At 35.7% G+C, this 25,325-nt stretch overlaps 1 protein-coding gene across 10 annotated transcripts in view; it reads right to left on the minus strand.

Annotated features, from left to right (window-relative positions):
- RAPGEF2 (Rap guanine nucleotide exchange factor 2) overlaps nt 1-25,325 on the minus strand; it is a 193,192-nt gene that overhangs the window by 11,690 nt on the left and 156,177 nt on the right. For 8 of the 10 annotated variants that reach the window (XM_037497596.1, XM_037497591.1, XM_037497595.1 and 5 more), the window contains 15 exons: nt 23,744-23,921; nt 17,538-17,674; nt 16,786-16,944; nt 12,264-12,416; nt 12,000-12,164; nt 10,054-10,161; nt 9,758-9,961; nt 9,552-9,660; nt 8,883-9,129; nt 4,812-4,969; nt 3,992-4,232; nt 2,434-2,817; nt 1,537-1,748; nt 1,326-1,449; nt 684-707 (listed from right to left, as the gene is read on the minus strand). In XM_037497596.1, coding sequence (XP_037353493.1) covers nt 684-707; nt 1,326-1,449; nt 1,537-1,748; nt 2,434-2,817; nt 3,992-4,232; nt 4,812-4,969; nt 8,883-9,129; nt 9,552-9,660; nt 9,758-9,961; nt 10,054-10,161; nt 12,000-12,164; nt 12,264-12,416; nt 16,786-16,944; nt 17,538-17,674; nt 23,744-23,921 — 2,603 coding nt within the window. The remainder of the gene's footprint in view (nt 1-683; nt 708-1,325; nt 1,450-1,536; nt 1,749-2,433; nt 2,818-3,991; nt 4,233-4,811; nt 4,970-8,882; nt 9,130-9,551; nt 9,661-9,757; nt 9,962-10,053; nt 10,162-11,999; nt 12,165-12,263; nt 12,417-16,785; nt 16,945-17,537; nt 17,675-23,743; nt 23,922-25,325) is intronic. The other 2 variants (XM_037497597.1, XM_037497592.1) reach the window with 1 other exon arrangement.

The raw sequence follows: 25,325 nt of genomic DNA on the forward strand, positions 1-25,325 counted from the left end.
GCTCATGCAAGAGTTCAGTCATAATCATGAAGGTTTACAATAAATTTACTTCTGAGTATTTTACATGTCTTCATATAAAATTAACTCCAGTGTTCAAATTTTCTTATTTCTTGCATTAAATGTAATGAGTTTTTTTAATACAGTCAATCTGTTAATAAAATGGTCATGCAATGTAAAAACTACATGTATAGAAACCAGCACATGAATTGTTAATTATTTTTTAATAGGATTGGTTTATAGAATGAAAATAGTAGTTAGTTGAGCCACAAAAATTTTAAATACCTAGGGGCACTTTTTATGTTACATATATCCTAATATCTGTGCAATAGTATTTAAATTGCACAATTTTTCTAATACCCTTTTTCTCCCCTCACCCCACTTTAGGCTGTTTTTCCATTTCAAGACACACAAAGTGAAGTAAAATCTTTCCGAAAGTTCAAAAGTATGCCTGGCCTACGGTCCCAGACAAACAGTCACTTCACAGCTCTCATGGACCATGACCTCAAAAGCAAAAGCCCCAACAGATTACACCTGAATTCAGTTTCCCAACTGAAGTTCTGCCAGAGCAAGAGGTTAAGAAAAAATGCAAAAATGCAAAGCATCAGAAAGTACAGCAGGTAAGAAAACAACACAATGAACAGAATAAGAACTGTGTGTGGGTATGCAAAGTCTCCATCACTTACCCCAAACTCCTCCATTTCTTCTTCCTGTAATTGAGAGCCATGGAGATTGAAGCATGGGTGTAGAAAGAGACAGAAAGATCACAAGCTCAGAAAGAAGGGACTAGACTTCTGGATAAGCAGTACTAGAAGGCCACAAACATTAAACTGCATTATCACCTCACGCACACAACTTTGCCAGGAATATTCTGCTGATTCAAAAGACAAATATACTTCAATTTTTTGTTCTAAAGAAGACTAACTCCTTTTCTCATTGGATTAATAATTTTTGATTACACTGACCGCTAAATCCAAATTGTGTGGCTATTGAGACAATGCTGTTTGGGTTATTTACATATTTTAGTTTTACTACCAATTAGGAGTTTTATCTCTACAAGTCAGTGTTCTGTAAAATAAGGAACAAATATTGTGCCTCATGTTAAATGAACAAAGTCTGATAGACAAGCTTTTTTGCTGACAGTCAAAAATTATATTTAGTATAGAATAAGACAATTATTCCATTTTAGGATTTAATGGAGATTGCTGGCATGAGCTAATAAAATTCTGCCATGCTATAAAAATATTCAAATTTTTCTCAATTATTAGGTAAATCTGAACTCAATCTGCTCTAACCCCCACATGTGCCAAGGAAGAGGACATACTCACCGAGTCCTGAACATAAGGGCAGGGTCCATGTTAACAGAAGCCATTCGGCCAACATGACGAATTTCTTTTGCAATCATCCTCAGCTTCTCAAAATTGACCAGCCCTTCAACTTTTGAGTCATTTCCTGAAATTGGCAAAGAAAAAATTACATTGCATTAATCTATGCTTCCACAAGTAAAAACAGAAATCCCCTACTTAATATATGTATTACCTTCATGGAGGAATGTGAGATCCTTCTTGATAACTGGGAATAGGGGGATAATGGGAGGTTGTAGGTTTTGACTATTGAGGACATTGCGATATTTTGCCATGTTTCTGGAAGGATCAAAGAGGTCTTGGAGATCTTGAAACAGCTTTTCATATTTATTGGGAAGTTTTTCCCAGGTGGTTCGCAGTCTTGCCACTGGTGCCAGGTTAAGGCCACTAAGAAGGAAAAAAAAGTGGTATAAAGTTAAATGACTTTTTTTTAAAAAAAAAAAAAAGATTTATTTATTTATTTATACAAGCACTGGGTACAGTCAGATACACGGGAGGGTGAGAGAATTCACCAGAGCCAGAGCGAGGACGAAAGAGGCAGACTGACGAAGTACACTGCTGAGGGGAGCAGCGGGCAGCAGGAGAGGTCTGTGCGCCATGTGGGACCCTCGCCAGGTGCCAGGGATTGAACTGGCGCTGCAGAGGCCGCAGGCAGCTTTGAAGCCCAGCGCTCAACCACTGCGCTACTGGGTCGGCCCAAAATTAAATGCCTCTTAACAACTCTGTGCGTCTTACATACAGAGCAACTTACAGTAACAAAAGCCATAATAGTAATGAGAGGATGATCAAACTCCTTAGAGAAAATGACTAATTTAATCAACATCAATATTGTTTCAGTCATGAACTAATAAGCATTTAAAAGGGCTGAAGGAATTCCACATATACTGTATCTACTGATTCACTTGGGAGAAGTTCAAATAATTTGCCCCAAATCAGTAAACAAAAAAATGGTGCAAAGAGGTTTTCTGGGCTCCAAATGAGCACACCAGAGATTTTAAAGTCTGTGGTTTCCTGGATTGACATATTTTTAATCTGCAATCTGAATTGACTCTTAAGACAAATTCATTCTTACCTGATGATTGCAAACATTGAGTTAAAATTCTTGCATTCCCTACAATGTAGTGCTATCTTGATGAAATGCTTAATGATCTTCATCCTTTTCAGCTGGTTTGTCTCTCGCAGAATTTCAGATGCTACCCAAAATGTTTCCTGGTTAATGACTTCTTCAAATTTTTTCAGGTTGGCACAGCTGGTTTTTGATTTGAGTTTAAATAAATCATCTATATATTCAGTAGGTTCTATATTGCGGAAGAGTTCAAAATTGCGCATAGAGAGTTGTGTGGCAACTTCAACAGTACTGAGCTGCAGTAGCGAAATTTGACTCTCTCTCAGCAACTCCTGAGCATCCTCATCTGAGCAAAGGGTTTCTGTTTCCATGTTGTTTTTCAAGTAGTATCTATGAGAAAATAAGCCCAAGTCTAAGCAGTAGTCTCATGATGTTCCTTGAAAGAATGCTACTTTTTATACAGCAGTTGAGAGAACACTGAATTCAATAATGGAGAATTCTTTTCAACTAAGAGAATGCAGCTGCTGCCTCCGTCAGCAGATCACAGAACCACCTACTCAGAAGTCATTGATGGAAACTATTACATGGAATTTCATTTGTACCAGTTTTAACTCCTTTTTGTCCTGTCCTCCCTGGTTTCTGTATTTTTTTTTTTTTGCTAAAAATGACAGAAAATACCTCTGCTTAAAACTTCAGTGGAAATAAGAAAACAGGCTCTAAGGAAAGAAGCAGGAGAGCTCAAATACAGGTCAACAGTTTTTGCAGAAAGAATCTGTGACTACTAATGAGTCTAAGTTTATCTGTTCAACTACCTCAGAAATTTAAAAGCTATTCCCCTCAATTTGTCCCCAGTAGAACAATAATACTACCAATTTTAACCTTTAAATATCTGATTCTCACAAAAATCCTGCAAGCAGGGCAGGTAATATTTCCATTTGTCAGCTGATACAGAGGATCCCAAAGAATAATGACTAGTTAATGCCCACTGCAGAAGAGAACTCAGGGCTCCTCCTTCGTAAGAACTTGCTGGAAATAAAATATCAATGGCTGACCTGTGATTTTTAAAAATTATTTATAGTGTGAGCATACAACCACATATATGTATCCATGGGAATATTCAAGACTGACAATGGGCAGTATTAGCTCAACTCATTGTCATAGATATCTCCACTGAGCAAAGGACACTACAGTAGTATTAGAAAATGTGTTTTTGAATGTACATATCCAAGGAAACAAGAGTACCAGTGCTTACTTAGATATTACATCAGGATCATTCTGTCAGCCCAGTGTCTACAAGGGAAAAGTCACTGCTTGCACATGAGCAGGCAGTAACAACAGTCAGGTCACAGTGCCCTTATTTTGAACTAGAGATCTCTGTGACAGTCTGGTATGTGCATTTACTTTGATATAGCAATTCTTGGTAAATAGGAGAAAACCTTAAACTTTAAAACTTTAACGTGTGAGGGTACTTATGTACTTATAAAACACTTTGAAGTGTTCATCTCAGATATGATAGGGGTCTGAAGAGGGTGTAAAGAAAGTAAACAGGATAAATGTTGTATACCTTCCACTCAGTTGTATTCTATCAGCAAGTTTGGAAAGCTGATCTGGAAGTCTTCTTTGTTTGATTACTCCCTCAGGTGTGACAGAGACCTCACAAAGTGAATATTGATCGGGGGTGGCAGTCACAGCAAACTCCCTGATAGCCTGAATGACCACTTCCTTGGCTGTGGTGTCCTTACTGATCATGATGTAGCGACTTTGCTGATCAGCCTTAAAAACTCTTAACACTTGATCTGGCAAGTCTGGGAGAAAGGAAAGGATTTTAATAAGTCATAATACAATTAAGCAAATATGAAAAAAAACTTCTGTACCATCATTATCTTTTCTAAACTCTCACCTCTCCCTTACTCTTCTTCAAAAGTTCAGTGAGTCAACAGAGAATCTACTGTAAGATATGCTACGAGAATACATTTTCCCCTATATATGATGGAATAACCTGCAGACATATTAGGACATAACAGCAGCACACCAGATTGTCAGGTTGGTTACCAAAATAAAAAAATTTTTTTATCAAAATCACATCTCTATTATACTGAAGAGCCCACTACACTAACCTAATATGCCTTTTACTATATTTAATATGACCTGATACCTTCATTAAGTTTTGCACTTTTATTTTATGAAGGAGAAAACAAATTCAGGGAGATTAATTTCTCCATCACCATATCAAAATAAGATTTGGTTCCAACTGTCTGAGATTTAAGGTTCATTCTGACATTTAGCATATTATATAACCCATGCCAAAAAACACATACAGCACTACCATTATGTTAGAAAAACAAAGACTACAAGAAAACAAAATAAATACGGATGGGGCTTACCGGGTGTAGTACTGAAGTCTAAAATGCGATGATGGGACTGCAATAAATCAGGATTACTGGATGATAAAGTTCCACTGACAGGCAGTGCAGTTGGGATGTGCTTTGTCTGCCTTAGTCCTACTATGCTGTCATCCTGAGACTGACCAATCCCAATATCACTGAACAAAGTAGAAAAATTACCAATTTAAAAAGCTGTAACTCATCAATATGTAATAGACACAGTCCATAAGTAATTATATTTTAAAAAATATAAAAATACATTTGGCTGAAAAATTGCAAAACAGGCACTGTTTTAAGTGTATCCAACTCAACTTATTAAGTGTATTATAGTATATTTCTCTAAAAACCTGCCTAACTAGTTGAATTGTAACAAATATTAAGTTTCTTAGTACATATATTCGTAAAAGCTGTAGCTGCAATGAAAATAGATTTAAGAAAGTGCACACTTGAAAGAACGAATTTAGTTTCACTCAGTTAATCACTTCTGCAGTCAGAATGCTTAATTCTTTTGTAATCCAACCTTTTAAGAATTGAAGAAACTGAAGAAAATGAGTAGAGGGGGAAAAATTCACAATATTCCAATTTCATTCTCCACTGTTTCAGAGAAATGAGATCATGACAGAGTCAAATGTAAAGAAACCCTCTCACAGACATTGCTCCTTAGTTACGTACAGCATGAAGCAACAGTGTACAATGTGACTTCAGTGTCAAAGAAGAGGCAATGCAAAGACAATGAATCACTTTTACTATTCTCTACTCAAAATTTCTAGTTATATAGTTAAATCCTTGGAGAAAAGATTATTACTGATAGTGGTTTAAACCATCATAAATGGTTTAGTTTATATAAATACTTTGAAAAAAGGAAAAAGAAAATTATACTACGGTTGGGATATAAACTGAGGTGTCAAAAATAAAATTAAGACATTTAGCATCAATTGAGTTTTTGGACATCAGAGCTTGACTATAAACACTATTTTTAATGACTGCTAAATTCTAGCAGTATTTTGGAGGGTGGGGAGATAGAACTCAGAAGTAAATTAGCAAAGACAAAAACTTAAAAGACCTAATTAAAGAGGATTTTAACATAAATTCCAAATTCTTGGGTGAGTCCATGATACAATTTAATTTCTCTTTAAGTAAGTACATATTGGCATAATGGTCTGTGAAATAGTAAAACATTCACATTATAGTGGAATTTTACTTTAACCACATAAACCAATTTTTACTCCCCCCCAAAAATTAGTGTAATCTATGACATGAGACAACTACTATGGGCCCAAGTCAAAGATAGAGCAAACTGGGCCACTGCTGGCGTAAATGGCTATAAATATTAGTATACCCCAGACATAACCCAAATGGGCTCCCTTCCTAAGAAATGTTTCTTGGCAACATTTTAACATGCAACATGATCTAACTCTACTCTTGCTTATATTTGTCATTTATAGCCATGGGGCTACTCTTGGATTGAAATTTTTTTTTTGAAACTACTTTATATGTAAGATTTAAACATCTGCCCTGAGCACATCCTCTTACTGTGTGACATCTCCCTCTCTCTCATTGTTACTGACACTGGTTTTTGAACATTATTTAATAACTGGCTGATTTATTTCCTTATTTATTTAGTTTTTAAATCATTATCTTTTTTTTTGAAGATTTATTTATTTATGACCTCCCTGATGGCGCAGCAGGTTGAGTGCCGCGCTATGAGCTATGAAGCTGTCCGCAGCCTCTGCAGTGACGTTTCAATCCCCGCCAGCGAGAATCCCACATGGTGCAGCAGACCTCTCTTGTAGCACCCGCTGCTCCCCTCAGCAGTGTCTTTGGTCCGTCTGCCTGTTCTGCTCCATCTGCCTGTTCTGCTCCCTGCTCTGTCTCTGGTGAATCCTCTCACCCTCCTGCGCCTCTGGCCTGTACCCTAGCTCTTGTATAAAAATAAATAAAATCTTAAAAAAAAAATTTTTATTTATACAAGAACTGGGGTACAGGCCAGAGGCACGGGAGGGTGAGAGAATTTACCAGAGACACAGCAGGGAGCAGAACAGGCAGATGGAGCAGAACAGGCAGACGGACCAAAGACACTGCTGAGGGGAGCAATGGGTGAGACAGGAGAGGTCTGCCATGCCATGTGGGTTTCTCCCTGGAGGGCCGGGAATCGAACCCGCACTGCAGAGGCTGTGGATAGCTTCACAGTGCACGCTCAACCTGCTGCACCACTGGGGAGGCCCTCTATTTCCTTTTTCTCTGGGTTCGTCAATCTCTTTCTCTACTTAACCACCAAATATGAATTCTACACTCCTCTGCTTCATCCTTTTAGCCCCCTTCATTTGCATCACCCTACTACCTCTATGCTTGCCAGTTTGCCATACTGATAATGTATGAGAGCAAGAGGGAAAACACTCATGAACAGTGTATCTACAGCGGTATCTGACTGACTAGTGGATTTATAAAAAAAAAAATCTTCTGAACACATGCTGATTTCTAGGAGAAAAAAGTTTAAGTAGTAACTAGTATTAAAGCTATTGCACATATAATAAATACTGAGCCTTCTTTTAAATGATTATTTCAGTTGCCTTATGTATATAAATTATTACAAATTGTTTTATTAATAAATGTCATAGGTTTCTGAAATACAAATTATTTAATAGGTTCCCTCACTATTTGAAAAGGAACAGATCTAATTATTATCTTTTTTTTTCATTTCTCTGGCTTTAAAATCTAACTAAACACACACAGAACAAAATTATATATACTATTCTCATACTGTGTCCTTGCCAACATCCTGTACTGTGGATTATATCCCAGTTCTTACATGTCACATTTCTATTAATATTTGCTTGGGTCATGCTGGCTTTTGATTTTATTTTTAAGGTTCATATTTAACTCATGGTCAAATATGATTCTAAGATCTTTTTGTTATTGTGCTACTAATAACTATATTTAAGTACTTTTTTTTTATCCATTTAAAAATAAGCTCTTTATCAAGAAGGACCACTTTAAAAATCAGTTCCTATTTTCTGTAATACTAACAGGTCTATTCCATTGTCTCTTGGAAACACTCAATATATACATTCTCTCAAGTCTATATATAAAACTATCATACTCATTGCTTATCCTCAGGATATTGCTATATTGTTTTTAACCTGATCTGAAACCAGCAGTTATTATAGTTCAAAGGCAATAACACAAATTTGACACTTAGTCTACCAATGGAACACTCCAGGCCATCCCTCTCTAATCTTTGGATAAAACTGTTATCTAAAATGGAATTTAAAAGGGAAATTCTTGATATGATCCTGAATGTCTATATCTACTACTCTTCTATAAGATCCATTAAATTATAAGAAAAAACATATTTTCAAGTTATATCTTATAGCATTATAGTTCGATAATATATAATAAATTAGGAATATCCATGTTACTTAACATTAAACTTTTGGCAAATGGGAATTAGTTTTATAAAACATCCCTAGATTCAAAAGAAACTAAAATGAAATAAGCAAACAAGCTAAAAGTGAGTAACACCTACAACACTTTGTCTAGCCTGAGCTCTTAACATAGTCAAGGAGAAATTCAAGAATACACCTGACATTCTGGCCACTGAGTTCTCTGAGAGAAAAGAAGTTTGTGTTTGGTTGGTGCTCTCTTGGCAACAGTTCAATAACAAAACAGAACAGCCAAGGATGAACAGTAACAACTGGAAGCAGTGATTTGGTTGGCAAACAGCAGATGCTAATGGGAGAGAAGATAACCAAAAACAAAACACTGCAAAATCAACTCCAAATCATGGGGAAAGAGGAGTAAACACACATTTTCATTTGTTGAAAGTCCAAATAAAAAGAAAATAGTGAAAATGAGGAAGTGCTAAATTATCTAATGAAGCTTGGGATGAGCAAGTAAGGCGCAAAAATGGAATTAAAACAAACTTGACTGCATAACTTTGCTCCTAGGATCGCTCAACCATAAAAGCCTGAAATTTTTTTTAGACTTGTGCAAATTATCAATTATGTCACTAATTTTTCAGTCCTTTTTATACACTAAAATAACACACTGAAAATGTACATGTATACTCACTTGTAGGGTTTCTGTGGTAAGATACTGATCCGAGTCTTGTCGAGTATCTTTTTTAGCTTGTTCCTTCCTCCAACAGTGTTGGCTTTACTTTTTTTATTTACTTTTTCCAGTCCAATCACCTGTTCTACATCTACAGCAAGATCTGGAATGGAGTAGCGACTGGCCTTTTTGATGTCCCCAATTTTAGGAAGGTGAGGGGCACCATTTCTTTTCTCTTCAGACAATCTTGTTAGAAGTTCTTTAAATACTAGAATGGAAACAAACACCACAAAAATCCCCATCATAAGAAATTTGAATAATCCAAAGGTATTTGTAGAGTTGTAAGTAAATGAGAAGTATAGACTTTAGCTATCAAAACTATAATCCTGTAGAAAAACATCTCTCCAATTAATCAAAGACAGAGAAACATGCAAAGCAGATTCTTTATCTCTGCCACTCAAAGTTAAAATAGAGTAATACTCTATAAATCTATAGGTATAAAAATGTCAAAAAATTGATATTTTCACATCACATTTACAAAATCAATTCCTTGCCTATGCACTTTTGCTATAAATATTTTCATTCTTATGTTTGAAATGACGTATTAAAGTGATCCTTTTCATGATTTAAATTGAAATGTAAAAAAGAAAAATCAAAAGGAGAAAAATGAAAGCGTGCAAAAATACTTACCAAATAAGTTGGTTTTCACAGTGATGGATAAGTGTGTGTTATTTCTAAGAATTTCCATGGCTTTTGACAGCTGAATATTTTCAAAGTTTTGACCATTTACTTCTAATATCTAAAAATAAAATCAAAAAGTTAATTCCAATATCCCAATGGATTGAAGGAGAAAGGCATCAATGTTCACCCTTATGTTTGGATTTAGAACAACATACCTGATCCCCTCGTTTCAAGCCTGCTTCAGTTGCTTTGCTACCTGAATCTACACTGTCAACAAAGATTCCAAATCCCTTCTCTGAGCCTCCAAGTAAGATAAAAGGCAAAGGTGCTTCTCGGGATGGTTTCGTTAATGTCATCAATCTTCTTTTTGCTTTAGCTGCACATGCAATATTTAATAGCCTTAGATGTCCGCCCATTTTCTATAGGAGTTCAGAAAGAGTGATGTCAATTGAAAGATAGGCTGAGTAAAATGAACTTAAAGAGATGGTTTCTTTAAAAATCCAAACATTACCTCTCTTTCCAGATTATTTTCAAATTCTTCTAGAAATCGAGTCATTGCAGGATCTCCCTCAAAGTCATTGAAGTGATTATTCACCCACAATAGTACTACCCGTGTAACCTGAAAAATCAGTTATTTTCAGTACATTTTCTTTTGAATGCTAAAAATTTGATTAAAGTCATTTTAAAAAGATGCAGTAGCTCACAATAAAAACAAAACTATATTAAGCCAAAATAAAACAAGACAGAAACTAAAAAATAAAGGTAGAGGGCAAAACAGACAAAAGGTATGAATAGCATGATGTCTAGAAAATTATCTGCAGGGGAACAAAACTTGGGAGTAATAAACAATTTGCTAGCAACGATATACAGGAGGCCTTTACCACCTACAGTTCAGGAAAACTGAGCAGCCTTGCATTACCCTGTACATGTGCTTTCACAGAGCCCTGTGCCTTTTACTGAATAATATATACACTCACAGTGATAGAACATTTATTTTGAACCCAGCAGGAGTTGTGTGACTTCATCAGAGAATAAGTTCAATGAAGACAACTTTATCTGTTATGTTCTAAGGGCATCCTTAATATTTTTAACAATGCCAGCATTGAGCAAATACTTGATAAAATTTTACTAAGTAAATTGCAACCTTATATAAAAATCTACTTGTTTAATAAGTTTAAATTTTAATATCAAGATAAATTTTTTTCTGTAGAATAAGTACTTTTAAACATTAACTTCTCAAAGTGAGAAAATTAAACATGTTAATCTAGTAATAGAGAGACAAAGGTGAAGGTAGATTTTTTTTTTTTAAATTGCAGTATATTCCTGAATCATTATTCTGGAGTCAAGGCTTGATAACTATATTAATTTTTTTGTCATTTAATAGCACTATTGCCCATTTTTCAAATTTAGGAATGTAGATCATCTCCTTTGAAACTATACCTAATACCTGACCCTTTTCATAAAATTACATTTTTTGCTACTGAGAAATCTACTTAAAAGCCCACTGGCCATATTAGTGATTAAAAAATTAGATTCACAAATCACAAATACTACCAACTACTGCCAACAAAAAAACTACAGTTAACATGTATTAAGTGCTTACTATGAGTCAGACACCTCACAAAGAACTTAAATACTTATATTCATCTTCATAACAACCCTAAAATGTTGTTGCTATGCATTGAGAAGTAAATAAATGAGTGTCAGAAGATATGTAAGGTACTGAAACCAACTTTTTACAGCTGAGGAGCTGGGCGGAGATCTAAGCTTTTGACCCTCAATTTGAAATGAAATGCATTATTGTCCAAGTGATTTCTCTAAGGCCACAAAGCTAGCTGGGCAGAACTAGCAACAGAGCTTAGTGAGAGCTTTTCACTTAGTCTCCTATTCTGGATTTTGCATCTTGCCTCTCCCTAGTTTGTCTCATGTAAATGAAATTGTTGTATGGAAAAGAGAAACTATGATCAACTCTCAGCCCTCTTAAGACCATGCAGTTTATTGTCCAATCTGATCTGGACAGAGCTCTCAAGAACTGCCAGAGAGGGTCTGTTTAGAATGTAACAGTGGGGCCTAACAGCCAGCAAGGCCTGTAATGAAATGCTGCTCTGGTGCCAATTTAAAAATTGTTCCTTTTATCTGACCATCTACCAAACTAGAGAATGAAGATTCCCATGGAACCCAGACATTTGGGAGGTTATGTCTTAACACATCCCCCTCACAGAAGCAAATTAAACATTTATCAGCCAATTCATTGGCCTTTGCATTAAAAAATGCGGCCGACCTTAGTTATCTATAACAAGAACTAATATTTTTATCACTTCTTTTGCTTGAAAGTACCTTTCATCCATTAAAATAATTTGAACATAGCTAATGTGAGAAATACATATTTAAAGTATCTTTACATTTACATCTGACTATTTCATACTTAAAAGTCAAAATACAGTGTTTTTTTCCAACCTTATCCCTGAGGCTCGGGTCATTAAACCACTCCAATAACTTTTTGCCCACTTCCATTGGGCTGGAGAGAAAAGTCCTATAGGTCAAAAGGAAGTCTTCTATGAATGTTGGATCCACTACTGAATGTTCTTCCACCAAATGCATTGTTAATCTTTCTGAGGTGCCCTGTAACAAATAAAAGGGTTAATCACTGGCTTGCATAAAGAGCATCTATTTGGTACCTGGATTCGCACGGGATGGAGGTGGGTTTGCTCTTTGTGTTACCTTGATCACGATGTGTCCCTTTCGTGTTCCAGTTCGATCAAGTTCTCGGTGTTCTTTCACCATAACAATTTCTCCTTCCTCCTCAACTTTTTGCATGTTCTTTTCTACTTGATTGAGAATACGGCAGTAATCCTGCTGGGCTATGCAGACAAACTAGAAAAAAATATAAGTCACATGTTAATGATAAAGTGCCTGCAAGAGACCCGGGCTACTAATAATTCAGTGTTTTAATTATTCAACACTGACATTTTTACAAGTCTCTCCCATTCTTCTAAATGAGTGCAGTAATGAACCTTAATTGGACTTCTCTACCTTTTAATATATTTCTTCCTTGGTCAAGAAAAGTTTTATTTTTAGAGTACTTTTATGTAGTTTACATTAAAAACGCTGTAATTTCAAAAGTCAGAATACAAAAGATTGAGTTCTTTTTCAAGTTTCTGCTTTGATAATTAAAAAATTGAGGGCGGGGAGTAGACTTTTAGGAGGGCAGATTAAAAGAAACATTGTTACCATCAGTGGGTTTTAAGAATCTGAAAAGCAAGATTTTAAAATATAAATATGGCTTTAATGATAGATATTGGGGGAATGGAAAAAACATAATAGATATCAAAATTTTAAAATGTCCATAGGGTAAATATTAAAAATCTGATGATTATATTGGTAAGAAATAATTTCTGAATATCCATTAAAAAAAAGGTCTACAAAACAAACCACAAATTGGTCACGCTAAAGTTATTATTTCTGGTAACTGGTATTAAGGGTATTCTTGCTATTAAAGAAAAGTTAACAAGATTATACACATCATGCAATTATTTCTTCATTGACTCCAAATATAAAAAATTTCAGGGCAAACTACTTCATTACAATCTTAGTTTTAAAGAAAGGTAAAAATGAATTATAAAAATTACTTATTACACAAATTAACCACAGGTCAGTGAGAGGAGTAGAATCATAACCATAACCCCCCTCTGAATTCTGAATAATTCCTACTTAAGAAATCATTTGGAATGAAGAAAACAGAGATATCCTTCTTTAATGTGAAAAAGACTTCTAAAAAGGAGGGGATGATTAAATTATAGAAGATATGATACAACCATTCAAAGTAATATATTTTCAGCAATTCAGAGTTCTGCCTTAGTGGTCATATTAAACATTTTTTAAAAGTTTGTACAAAGCCAAAATATTGTCATTATAATGATGATCACATCAGTATCATCAGATTGCAGTACATTATAGGAACATTCTCAATTTAGTCTCCCAATCTTCTCATGAGGAAGGAACTACTATTAGCCCCATGGTATGAGGACTATAGCTGTACCAGATGAGGGAATAGCTGTACCAACCTCTGCTAGTTTGCTCAATATCTCATAATTACTTGCTTGCTAATTTTAAGATTGAGCAGTGGAAATTACAAGTGACTTTCATTTCATTTAATGTACTTTTTAATATTTTCCATATATTGCTTAATCAACAGGTTTTTTTAACTAGCAGAAGCAGTTTATATGCAAGAAACAGCACAGTACAATGTTGAGATTCTTCCACTGAGATTGTTGATATAACAAATTTTTCTATTAAGAGTTTAGAATCAAATGGTTAGCATTCAAAAGCCAGAGACTTTTCTTATTAAGTAATAAATGCAAAATTAAATATATTTTAATACCTTAAAAAAAACTATTTCCCTAATAACCTGATCATAGGTGTATATTTAAAAATAACTGATTTTTAGTCTCTGTCTTAATTTTTTTTCTTTTTAAAGTTCAGTAAAATTGTTCCCAAATAATTGTCTCCAAATATTTTTAGGTGTTCTTTCTTATACTGTACTCAACTATATATACTTATATATTATACTATATATATCATTTCATTATTAATCACCTAAAAAAGAAATACAACCCTTAGTTAAAATGAGGTAATAGAATTTGCTTTTTGAAGGAAAATGCACTTAAATTAATTTTGACTAAGGATTTAAGGAAATTAAAATAAGTGTGAATATCAAACTTGATGTGTAGATAGACATTTTTTGGCATTTCTTCTTTTGCAAACTGAAATAACCATCCAAAATGGAAAAAAAAATCCCAAATTGAGTATCTAATATGCCAATGCAGAAGTGATAGCTCAGAGAAATTTTTGATAAAAACATGTATTTTCAATTAGCAGATATATTTTTACTTTTAAAAAGTTTCCATATTTAACATGAAAGTCATAGGGAATTAATGAAGCCAGTTAAGAACTTGTGAATTATTTATAAAGTTGTTTTGGGAAGGTTTCATTCATACAGTTAACACAGTGTGATCCTGGCTCTCTGATATTAAATAAAAATTTGAACAAGATTTCACTTAAAAGGCCAATAGCAGTTAATGTCACAGGATTATTTTCTTTTGGATATATGAAATCATAATTTCTATTTAGTAGAAAAATTAAGGACAATAAAAGAATGATGTAAAATTAAACCTCTATCAACTATAGTACAGTCTGTTCAATTAATCCATGTAGCTGCTTTCTGCTCCTCATTTAAGAAGTATCTTAAATTCAAAGTGTCATTAGCTCCCATGGTCTCAAGAAAAAAGTGAGTCTCTAACAGATTCACCTTAAGACATCAGATCTGTTAAACTGGTACCCTGTGTTCTATAAGGCAAGTCACACGAGCACCCAAGTGGTTCATTCCCCCACTGAGGGGTGTAGGGCAGAGCTAAGCAATGCCGAGGGTGTCACTGACAGCCCTAAGACATAGGCAGTGGAGAAGGAAAGGGAGCATAAAGGAGGAGGGAAGGGAGAACGAGGCACATGGGAGGGAAGTGAAAATCATTACCAATTGCTTGGTATCATGGACAGTCTACCTAGCCCTGCCTACATTCTTCACACCCAATGGGAACAGACACTGAAGGGAGAAAACTGGGAGAGCAGCACCCAGAAGGCAGCCAGAGCAAAACAACCTTGAGTGTATCATGGGGTCCACAGAAACAGAAGTATGTTAAATGATTAGGTATATTTCATGGTTAACATTCACTACGGTGTCCTAGGGCTTAATACAAGCCCAACGTTGTATTACATTAACCAATATTTATTTTTGCAACACACTGGACTAGTACGAAAATGAAGGCTATATCTTAAACAAAACTACTTCTTCTGGGTAAAGGACACCATTTTTGTTCATTTCATTCAGTAACTGTTGGTTGCCTACAGTCTGCTCAGTACAACTGATGGGAAGCATTTTCTGGGTGAATAAAAATATGGTTTGTACTGTTTCCTTTATTTGCTCCAATAAGATGATATTTGTACTTTCAACAGATAATATGACATTAAAATACTATCCCAATGAGCATTTACATCAAAATGTCTAAATCCTTACACCATTCCTGTTCTAATATTGAGAGAATGAATGTCAGGCCTGAACAGATGGGTGGCTGGAAAGATAGGAATGATTTCTGAAACCCCTGACTGAATATGACTCTTCCAGTACCTTGGAATGGAGGGGATGAGAGAGAATCTCACAGATACCTCCCCTTTAACCCTCTGTAGATCTGGGAAACTCAGAACACTAAGAACCTATATATCTTAAGCAGAGCTTTCTTTTTCAGTTAGAGTTCTCTCTCAGCCTGCTTTGCTTAAATTCTTAAATTCTACTTCCTGCTTCCTTTCCCAGAATTCCCAGAAAAACATTTAATGTTACCTGGTATGTTTGACATTACTTTAGCACTCTGTAGTATTCAGTCATTTAACATTTTCATCAATTATTCTGAAGCATTTCTATGCCATGCATCAGTACCACGATTACAAAATTTCTAACAAAAGGGATTGGTCCATTAAGGTGTCATTGTGATAGCTGATTTCTTAGAAATAAAATGACTCCTTTGCCCACTGTGATCAGGGACTACAACTCAAATGTTCTAGGATTGCTGCATATAGAAGAGTATAGAGCAGGACAGATAAAAGACAGTAGGGTGGAGAGATCCTGAACAATTTTCTAGTTCACTTTCACTCAGTTTGGTTGTATTTTATGGACTACAATTCTAGAGTTGAAATACCACAAATGACCCCTTTTAAATGCACATTTGCAGGCCAAATAAAATCTGATATTTACCTACCATTTGTTCCCTGTATTATGCCAAACAATTGACAGGTGAAATATGTTGTCATGACTTTTAAAATCAATTCCCTATCTCGTGTTTAAGTAAAAACACTGCCTAACAGTACATTATCTTTATTTGTCTGCTTACAATTTCTTTTCATAACGTGTACTTCCATACTTTCTTGATGAATAAATTATGGATTATTATTGATAGGAATTTTTAAATACTATGTTTACAGAACACTTAAGCTCTGTGGAGTTCAAACAACTTTAAAGGAGATTTGTTTTTAATTCCCTAGGATGATGTAACACTACAAGTATTAATAGATCTACTTTAAAATCTTATTTATAAATCTTAAAGATAAACTTTTTAAACAAGCAGAAAAATCTTACCAAAATGGCATATATTAAGTATTCTTTACTGAGAGTGAAATACACATTTTAGTGACATACCTGGCAGTCATCGACTTTTGTTCTCATTACTCCTTTCATGTATTCTTTATCCATGGTAGGAGAGACACCGAAACTGTTTCCCATACATAATATTTCTGCTTTTCCATCTGGGTAAGTCACTTCCACAGAACCATTCAGAATCACCGACCAGGAGTCCAGCTAATTAAAAATGAAGGTGAAGCAGAAATAACATGATCACACACATGCAAGCGCTAGGACGATCCCTGCAAATGATTGAGCAGATCTTCCATTTTCAATATGGAACAAATACCTCAAGTTAACTGCTCACCAAGTTCACAGAGCAAGGACTAAAGCCTAAGCATACATCTACACATTGTCATATGCCTAGCACAGGGCTCATCATCCCAACTTTTTGATTTGACTTTGATCATCTTCTCTAAAATGACATACACGAAATGTTTCCGTTTCTCAAAATATATAACAAAATAATCACCATTGCCTCAGTAAGAGTATCATTTTGTTCTAAAGAAAGACATTATGACATTAAAGTTATAAAATCTGATAAGTTAATACATCAAGATCTCACCATTGAAATACCATATGAAATACTGTAAATAATGGAAAATAAAACAAGTATAGAATACTCTGAAATATCAAGTGTATCATAATCCTTGAATAATCTAAACTTAATCTTACCTTGTTTTTTAAAAGGAAAAATGGGAATTGGGTTTTTGTCCATTTGCTAAAATCCTAAAGCGGTAACATTTTAAGAAGGAGATATATTTACTAACCTCTTCACCATCATTTAATACTATGGTCCCAGCTCTTTCCACCACAGCAAACACCATCACAGCACAGAGTTCTCGTCTCACCGACATTGTCATATTGGCAAAAGCAGGCAACTGGTGCATGAATTCCAAGAGTTGCTCTGAAAAGCAAGATCCTCACTATCAAAACCATAACATTTAAAAAAAAAAAAAAGCATTCAAAAGGAAGTTTCATTGTTCTTTCTTTTTAAATGTCCTATAATTCTGCATGTTGAAAAATATAATTGCCCTAAGTATCTTCAATAAAAGTTGATTTTTTTTTTTTTTTTTGCAGGTGTATAAAGAACTCTGTCACTGTGCACTGACATTTCCTTGCTGATGAGAGGACTATACATTGTAATTCGAATTCTAAAGGCATTGAGGAAATTAATAAACTTTAGTGGGGAAATTCCACTACTGTGATCTTATTAAAGGCTATAAAGGGTTGAAGTGAAAGAGCTCTGAGAAGTCTCCTAAAAATCAGTTGGTTTATTCCAATGCCTTTTGGGCAAGTGGAGGTCCAAAATAGTAGCAGAAAGAGGTTTGGAAACCAAGGAATATTTTTTTTGGATCAGACAAATTTTTAAAAAATAATCAATTTAAAAAGTTACAATAAATGCACTTGATCTCTCTCTCTCTCTCTCTCTTTTTTTTTTTTTTTTTTTTGTGGGACCCTCGTCAGCAGCCGGGGAATGAACTGGCGCTGCAGAGGCTGCGGGCAGCCTCGCAGCCCAGCGCTCAACCGCTGCACCACCAGGGGTGGCCCACAATAAATGCACTTGAAAACCGACAAACTATTTCTTATCCCACATGTTGGCCAAAAAAAAAGAAATGTTTGATCACTCTTCCAGTTGGCGGTGCTGGAGAAACTGTCCTTATGTACGTTCCTTCTCTCTGTTAGGTTTGCTGACAAGCTTTAACATAATTGAATAAAGTTTGTTCACTGCAAAAAAGAGTGTAGAATAGCAAGATATACTCTGTGAAAACATATTTCCAGGTCAGACTAGGATCTTTGGTCCACCTGGGTAATGTCTGTTCTGATTAGACCCGACCTCATCCATCCTACACAACACTGTCAGGACACAGAAGGTTTAAATGACCACGAGAACAGCAATGCTAAGTGGTACTCGGGGACCCATTCAGCAGGACAGCGTTCTTCCACCTGGCCCAGACTAATGTGCCAGGAAATCAGTTCACTGTGGCAACTAGCATTTTTTTAAAAAAAAGAATACAAACACCCTGACACATACATACACACATACACAAACACATACATAATCAGCACCAAGACAGTAAGCTCTGTTTAGTGAAACATTAATTTCTGGAATACGTAGGTGCATTTACGTCATTCCAGAAAATATGTTTATTCCCACTATAGCAATAAAGTAATTTAGTATGTAAGTAAAGCCACTTACATGTGGAATATAGAGAAACCAAAGTCAGGAAAAAGACAAAACTTGCAAGCTGACCACAGATTGAGGCACCAGCAGGGGAGGGGAGGAATGAGCACAAGGCACTGTGATGGGTGCACAGATGCTCTGGGAGAGCTACGGGGACTATACCTTAGGGGAGAAATCAAATACTGTCCAAAAATTAACAATGATATCAGAAAACAAATTTAAAAAATAAAGCAATTTTGAATGCTACTGCAAGGGATCATCCACAGCTGTATTACATATGGGAGGTCTGAGTTATTTTCCAAATGCAAAGATCTTTTATTTTGAAACACAAATAAATGGCAAGTTGTGGTCCTCCGACTAGCACATCAGAGTTAGTTCCACTGTTTCCAGCCTCTTTTTTTTTTCAGTTATCATTACCCACATTGTCACCATAAGATATTAAAATATTACCTTTAGGTCACACATTTCACTCTTTCTCTTCCCCTAGTAAATAGCTAAATTTCCTTGGACAAGCAATTATTCATGGTCTTAAGAAAATATGAGACCAGATATTGCCCGATATGTTTTAAATTTAATAAAATGTTTAAACAAGTCAATGTAAGCACCACAGAATGATTGGAGAATATGAGTATAAAATATATTCTTTAATATTTGCTATAATGATTTGAGTGCTTTCCATGGACATTTTTCTTCTTTTCTGGCAGATTCCTACTCCATTATTGAATCAGGAAATCAATTTGAGATATATGAGTAGTGACTAAAATAAAAACAATGCAATGGAATAAGGGCTTATCTGTGTACCATATATAATAAGAATAAATAATAGAGCAGACAGAAAAGATCTAATAATAGGAAATGTATATAATTTTCCAGACTCAGTTGAAAAACTAAAAATAAATGTTTATCTAACCAGATGGCTTCTAAGAGTTTCTGAGACTCAAAGACACAATAACGGTAAGCTGGTTTTATGATAACGTCCATCCTACTATTTATCACACTATATGATTAGAGCAATTTAAAGAAATAGAACTTGTCTGTCACCAATCTTTTAAAAATAACAAATGTAGAATGGATGTATATGGCTATAGAGTCTCTGAATAAACTCTGATATGCCACTGGGATCATACAGTGTTAAAAGGATTAGTGTAGCCAAAAATTCAGAGCCTGGAGGGGTAATAAGATAGTTTCTGGGACATGTAGAAGGCAGCAGCTATGGATGGGAAATGCAATACTTCCATAATTCTTGGAATAATTTATTAATATATTAGGATAATACATAGTGATTTGTTGATTTTGTTAAGGAAGAAAAAATCCTGCCTATAAAAAATATTAGACACTTTAAAAAAATTTTCCTAGTCAGTGTGACATACAGAAATACATACCAGAAACTGAAGCCAATTCATAAAATAAGTTTATTTTATTTTCTCTGGTTTCATTTCATGTAAGAAATCATCAGCATTAGATGTTTTGTAAAAACTCCTGGGAGTTCTGGTGGTACATGAAAGGGGGAGAATTCTTTGAAAGGGATCAAAGTCATTTTCTACCTTAATATTTCAAGGCATCAAAAATTTAAAAAATCACAACCATTCAACAACTGATAATAGTAATACCATAAAATCATGAGTTGGAGAGCAAAAGTGTACAAAGTCTTTCTCTTCAAAGTATTGGAACAAAAATATACCCCAAATTCAATAGTAGCCCAAAGGGAAGTATTTTTCTTCCTTTTGTTTTTAAAAATATGATCAAATTTTACCAATTTCATTTGATTCAACTTACATACACACACAAACACACACAACATCGCCTTTTTTTGTGGGGATGGAGGAAGGTGAGTAGGCAAAAAGGCATGGAAAAACATCAGACAGATGTTCACAGTTCACAAAATGTCAATAATAGAGAATGAATAGATTTAACAAGCATATTGGCAAAAGAGTGTTTTCACATGTGTTATTATTGAGATAAAATACAAATCTTTTATACACCACACAATGCTCATTAGACCTTGCCGCTAATGAGAATGGTTTACTAATTTTTTTTTAAAGACTTATTATTTATTTATTTATACAAGCACTGGGTACAGTCAGAAGCGCGGGAGGGTGAGAGAATTCACCAGAGCCAGAGCGGGGAGCAGAACAGGCAGACTGATGAAATACACTGCTGAGGGGAACAGTGGGTGTGGCAAGAGAGGTCTGCGCCCCATGTGACACCCTCACCGGCGGCCAGGGATTGAACCAGCACTGCAGAGGCTGCGGGCAGCTTTGTAGCCCAGCGCTCAACCGCTGCGCCACCAGGGGAGGCCCTGGTTTACTATGTTAACTACAAGTATATTTGATGGGCACAAACATCAATCATTACTTGCAGTGATGCAAGTGAATCAGTATTCAAAGGTATATGTTATTCATTATAGCTAATAAGCACACTAAAAAAAAAAAAAGCTTTTTTTTATTCATTTGTAGGCATCAGCATAGCTCTATAGCTTTCCAGAAATCCTGACAGAAATCTTCTCAGATATAAAGTAAAAGTCTTAAATTTTCAGAAATGACAGACATGCCACACATATTTTAATAATCATCATTTTCCTCCATAACTATTCTAAAATGAATAGATCGAAAAGAGAAGATATACAGGCTTACAAAAGGATAACTTCCACATCAATATGTTCAGAAGTAATGTTCAATCTAATTTTTTTAAAGGAAAAAAACCTTATCAGCAAGGATGCTGGATTAAGATGGCAAATTGAACACATTTCCAATTTCATTTTCTCTTTAAAACTACAATAAATGAATTTTTTAAAAGAAGTTGACAAGGACAAAAGAGTAGGAGAGCAAGATACAATTCTGGATAATAGAAATCAGACCAAATGGGGTTTCAGACACATGAGAGAAAAACCCTATATCTTAAGGGGGTAAAACTGACAACCACACCAATTTACCCTGCAGAACCTCAAAAGACTTGAACTATCAGCACCTTTGGAATGGGGAGTGGAGTGGTGAGGAATGGGTGGGTATTTGCGAAGCAGTTAAATCCATTACTCCAGCAAAAATCTAGAGGTCCATGATCCAAAAAGGATTAACACAATGCAATTCTGTCCCCAAGCCACAGGCACAGCTGGCTCTCTCCTTTTTCACTTCATCTAGGTCTGAACCTTTTGAAAGGGCACTGCCAGCTCTTCTTGCCTAAAATAAGCTCCTATTCTAACTTCTCCACCTCCACCATTCCTTAGACTCCGCCTTATTCTTCAAACTGCAATAAGGCAAGGACCTGGACTGCCTCATTCATCACTGAGCTGCCAGGACCTAGATACAGAAGGTGCTCGATCACATTAGCTACATAATTGAAAGGCTACCACCACGTGATAGTCAGCAAGTCCTATAAATGACCGCAATTAAACTTGAAACAGCTAATCCAAGGTTTGGGCTTTTGTCATTAATATTCTGACATATGTACACAGATTAAATGGGAACTGTTCTTCCTCACATGTTTGTCTCTCTCAAAACACATGCACAAACCACTCAAATAAACAGACTCACGTTGTCCTTTTATTAATCCCATTAAATCCAGTTACTTAAATTTTTCTTCATATACATACAGACCCCAAAAGAGTTGAAAGAGTGACCAGAGATAACTCAGGCTTAGATGAGAGTGCTGCATGTTCTAGCACTAGTTGTTCTCACACCCAGTATTCTAAAGAAGCCAGAATCCAGCAGGCACAGCATTGTTACACAGGGAAGATGGGTAAAGGACCCTTCAGGTAGGGGAAAATGGGTATCATAACACCTGGATTTTTAACCTTAGGATATACAGAAAGTCTCAACTCCCCAGAGGTCATATGCTACTAGCTAGACATTCTGCTGTCTACACTATCTCATCTTCACATGGACCAGAGCGAAAGCAGTCACATGACAATGTTACCAACTGCCACTTGACTGGTATTTATCCACAGAAACCATAAGCTTAAAACAAACAGATGAACTAAAGACAAAAATAAACTTTTAGACTTTAAGACCAATTAGTGGGGCCTCCCCGGGTGGTGCAGTGGTTGAGGCTGGACTGCGAAGCTGTCCGCAGCCTCTGCAGCACCGGTTCGATCCCCAGCCACAGGCGAAGGTCCCACATGGCACGCAGACCTCTCCTGCTGCGCCTGCTGCTCCCCTCAGCAGTGTATTTCATCAGTCTGCCTGTTCTGTCCCCCTCTCTGGCTCTGGTGAATTCTCTCACCCTTCCATGCTTCTGACTGTACCCAGTGCTTGTATAAATAAATAAACAAACAAACAAATAAATAAATCATTAAAAAAAAGACCAATTAGTGGTTAGCAGAAGGGAAGGGAGATAAGGGTAAAGTTGGGCAAAGGGTAGCCTGTATGGTGAAGCACAGAACTGGAATTTTCACCACGAACTTAACGTGGTATACACAGATGCTGTTTCTCAATGCTGCATCCCTGAAACTTAATGTTACGTTTATAATGTTAACGCAATGTTACTTCAACTAAAAAACAAGGAGCAATGCACAAAAGAAAAATAGAAGAAATAGTATTTGGAAGACAATCTTTTTTAATAAACTAAACTAAGGAAAGGTTTATGTGGAAAAGGTTTTACTAGGAAATTTTATTATTTATAGACTCTTGAAGGTATTCACTGAGTAAAACTGTTTTTTTCTAATTTTATTAACATATTTCACTGCTTATACAAGGGAAATTTATGTTAATCACTCTCTAAAACCCACTACTCTTGGGCTCTATTATATCAGACAATATTGCCTCTAAATATTTTTAATTTCTCATCCTAACTTACCAATGTCATCATCTGTCCTGTCTATCGGATCCTTCTCCAAGCAGTCTCGGACTACGTCCCTGCTCATCAGAGGGTCCGAGGCTCTCTCGATGTCCTCTTCGTCGTCATCATCCTCAGAATCCACTGCTGTTTCTGGCAGCCCACTCAGGTCCATATCACCAGCCTCACTTTCTGTGGCCTTAAGAAAGAACAGAAAATTATTGTTTTAAGTAAAGCTTTCATACCCTCCAAAAAGCACAAGTCTAGTCCGAAAAATTAATTTCTATTCATTACATGTATTCAGTACCAACAAACATTAACATACTAGGCACTACTTAAAAAATGACTTCAGGGCCTCCCTAGAGGCGCAAGGGGTTAAGCACCGCACTATCAAGCAATCCACAGCCTCTGCAGCATGAGTTCGATACCTGGCCAGCCAGGGAGGGACCCACATGGCAAGGCAGACCTGACTTGCCCACTGCTCCCCTCAGCAGTGTATTTCAGTCAGTCTGCCTGTTCTGTTCCCCATTCTATCTCTGGTGGATCCTTTTCCCCCTGTATCTCTGGCCTGTGCCCCAGCTCTTGTATGCATAAATAAATCTTAAAAAAAAAAATAAAAAATGACTTCAACAAAATATGAATGATTATATCTCTCCATGTGAAATATATTAGACTAAAAAGTATTCGTGTTCTATTTCTCAAAGAGAATGGTTTAAGCTAAGAGCACAACAGTGACAATTCACTCTAAGTAATTCATTCTCCAAAATGATAGGTTTGGAATTATTAATGTCATCTTCCTTTCTGAAACCACTATTTCAAAGTTTCTCTCTCCTTAAAACTCCCTATCTGCCAACCCTCTCAACTTAACAAATGAACTTGACTGTTCAGAGAGAACAGACAGCACACATGGAAACTCCCTAACTCCACACTCCACCCACCGTGCTTCCTCCCGGTTGAAGCAGAGAAGGGCTTCTTTTCCCAAAGTTAGTGATTCCACTTGGTCTTGATTTGCTCTCCTCGCACCCTAGCAGGAAAACTATTCTACCCCCTTCTCTTTTATATACAGCATTTGATTTCAAGCTTTGTGTCCATATTGTAAGCACTTATGTGCACTTCAATGTGATGGCTTTTAACAACAACAACCAAAAAAAAAGTAGAAGAAAGATCAGCTAAGTCAGAATTATACAAAGATTAATGTGCTACTATGGAAGATTTTTGCCCATCCCTGGAATTGTTCAAGAATATGTTAGATGCTTGATAGGAGAGTATTCAAAAAAAAAAAAATTGGTCACAACTAGGTATAGCTGTCTGGTTTCTTTTCACTGTAAGGACTTCTGAAGCAAAGAGAACAGAAATGGTTTGTTGAGGATCTATATACTACATGCTGAGCTTTGTAGAACCAATAATTCAATTTTTCAAAACATTTATGGATTTCTCCTTATGAAGGGTATAAAGTTAATACATGTATGTCACCAAGTTTGAAAATGGAACAAGTCTTGAAATTCAACTAACACTTATCAAAATACACAAGGAAATGTTTTCCACCTACACTCAAAGATAAGTTCAGACTGCAGGCTTCAAGGTCCAACCACATCAAAACAAT

This window comes from Talpa occidentalis, unplaced genomic scaffold (genome assembly GCF_014898055.3).
Source record: "Talpa occidentalis isolate TD23 unplaced genomic scaffold, MPIMG_talOcc4v2.1 talOcc4.8, whole genome shotgun sequence".
Classification (NCBI taxonomy): domain Eukaryota; kingdom Metazoa; phylum Chordata; class Mammalia; order Eulipotyphla; family Talpidae; genus Talpa; species Talpa occidentalis.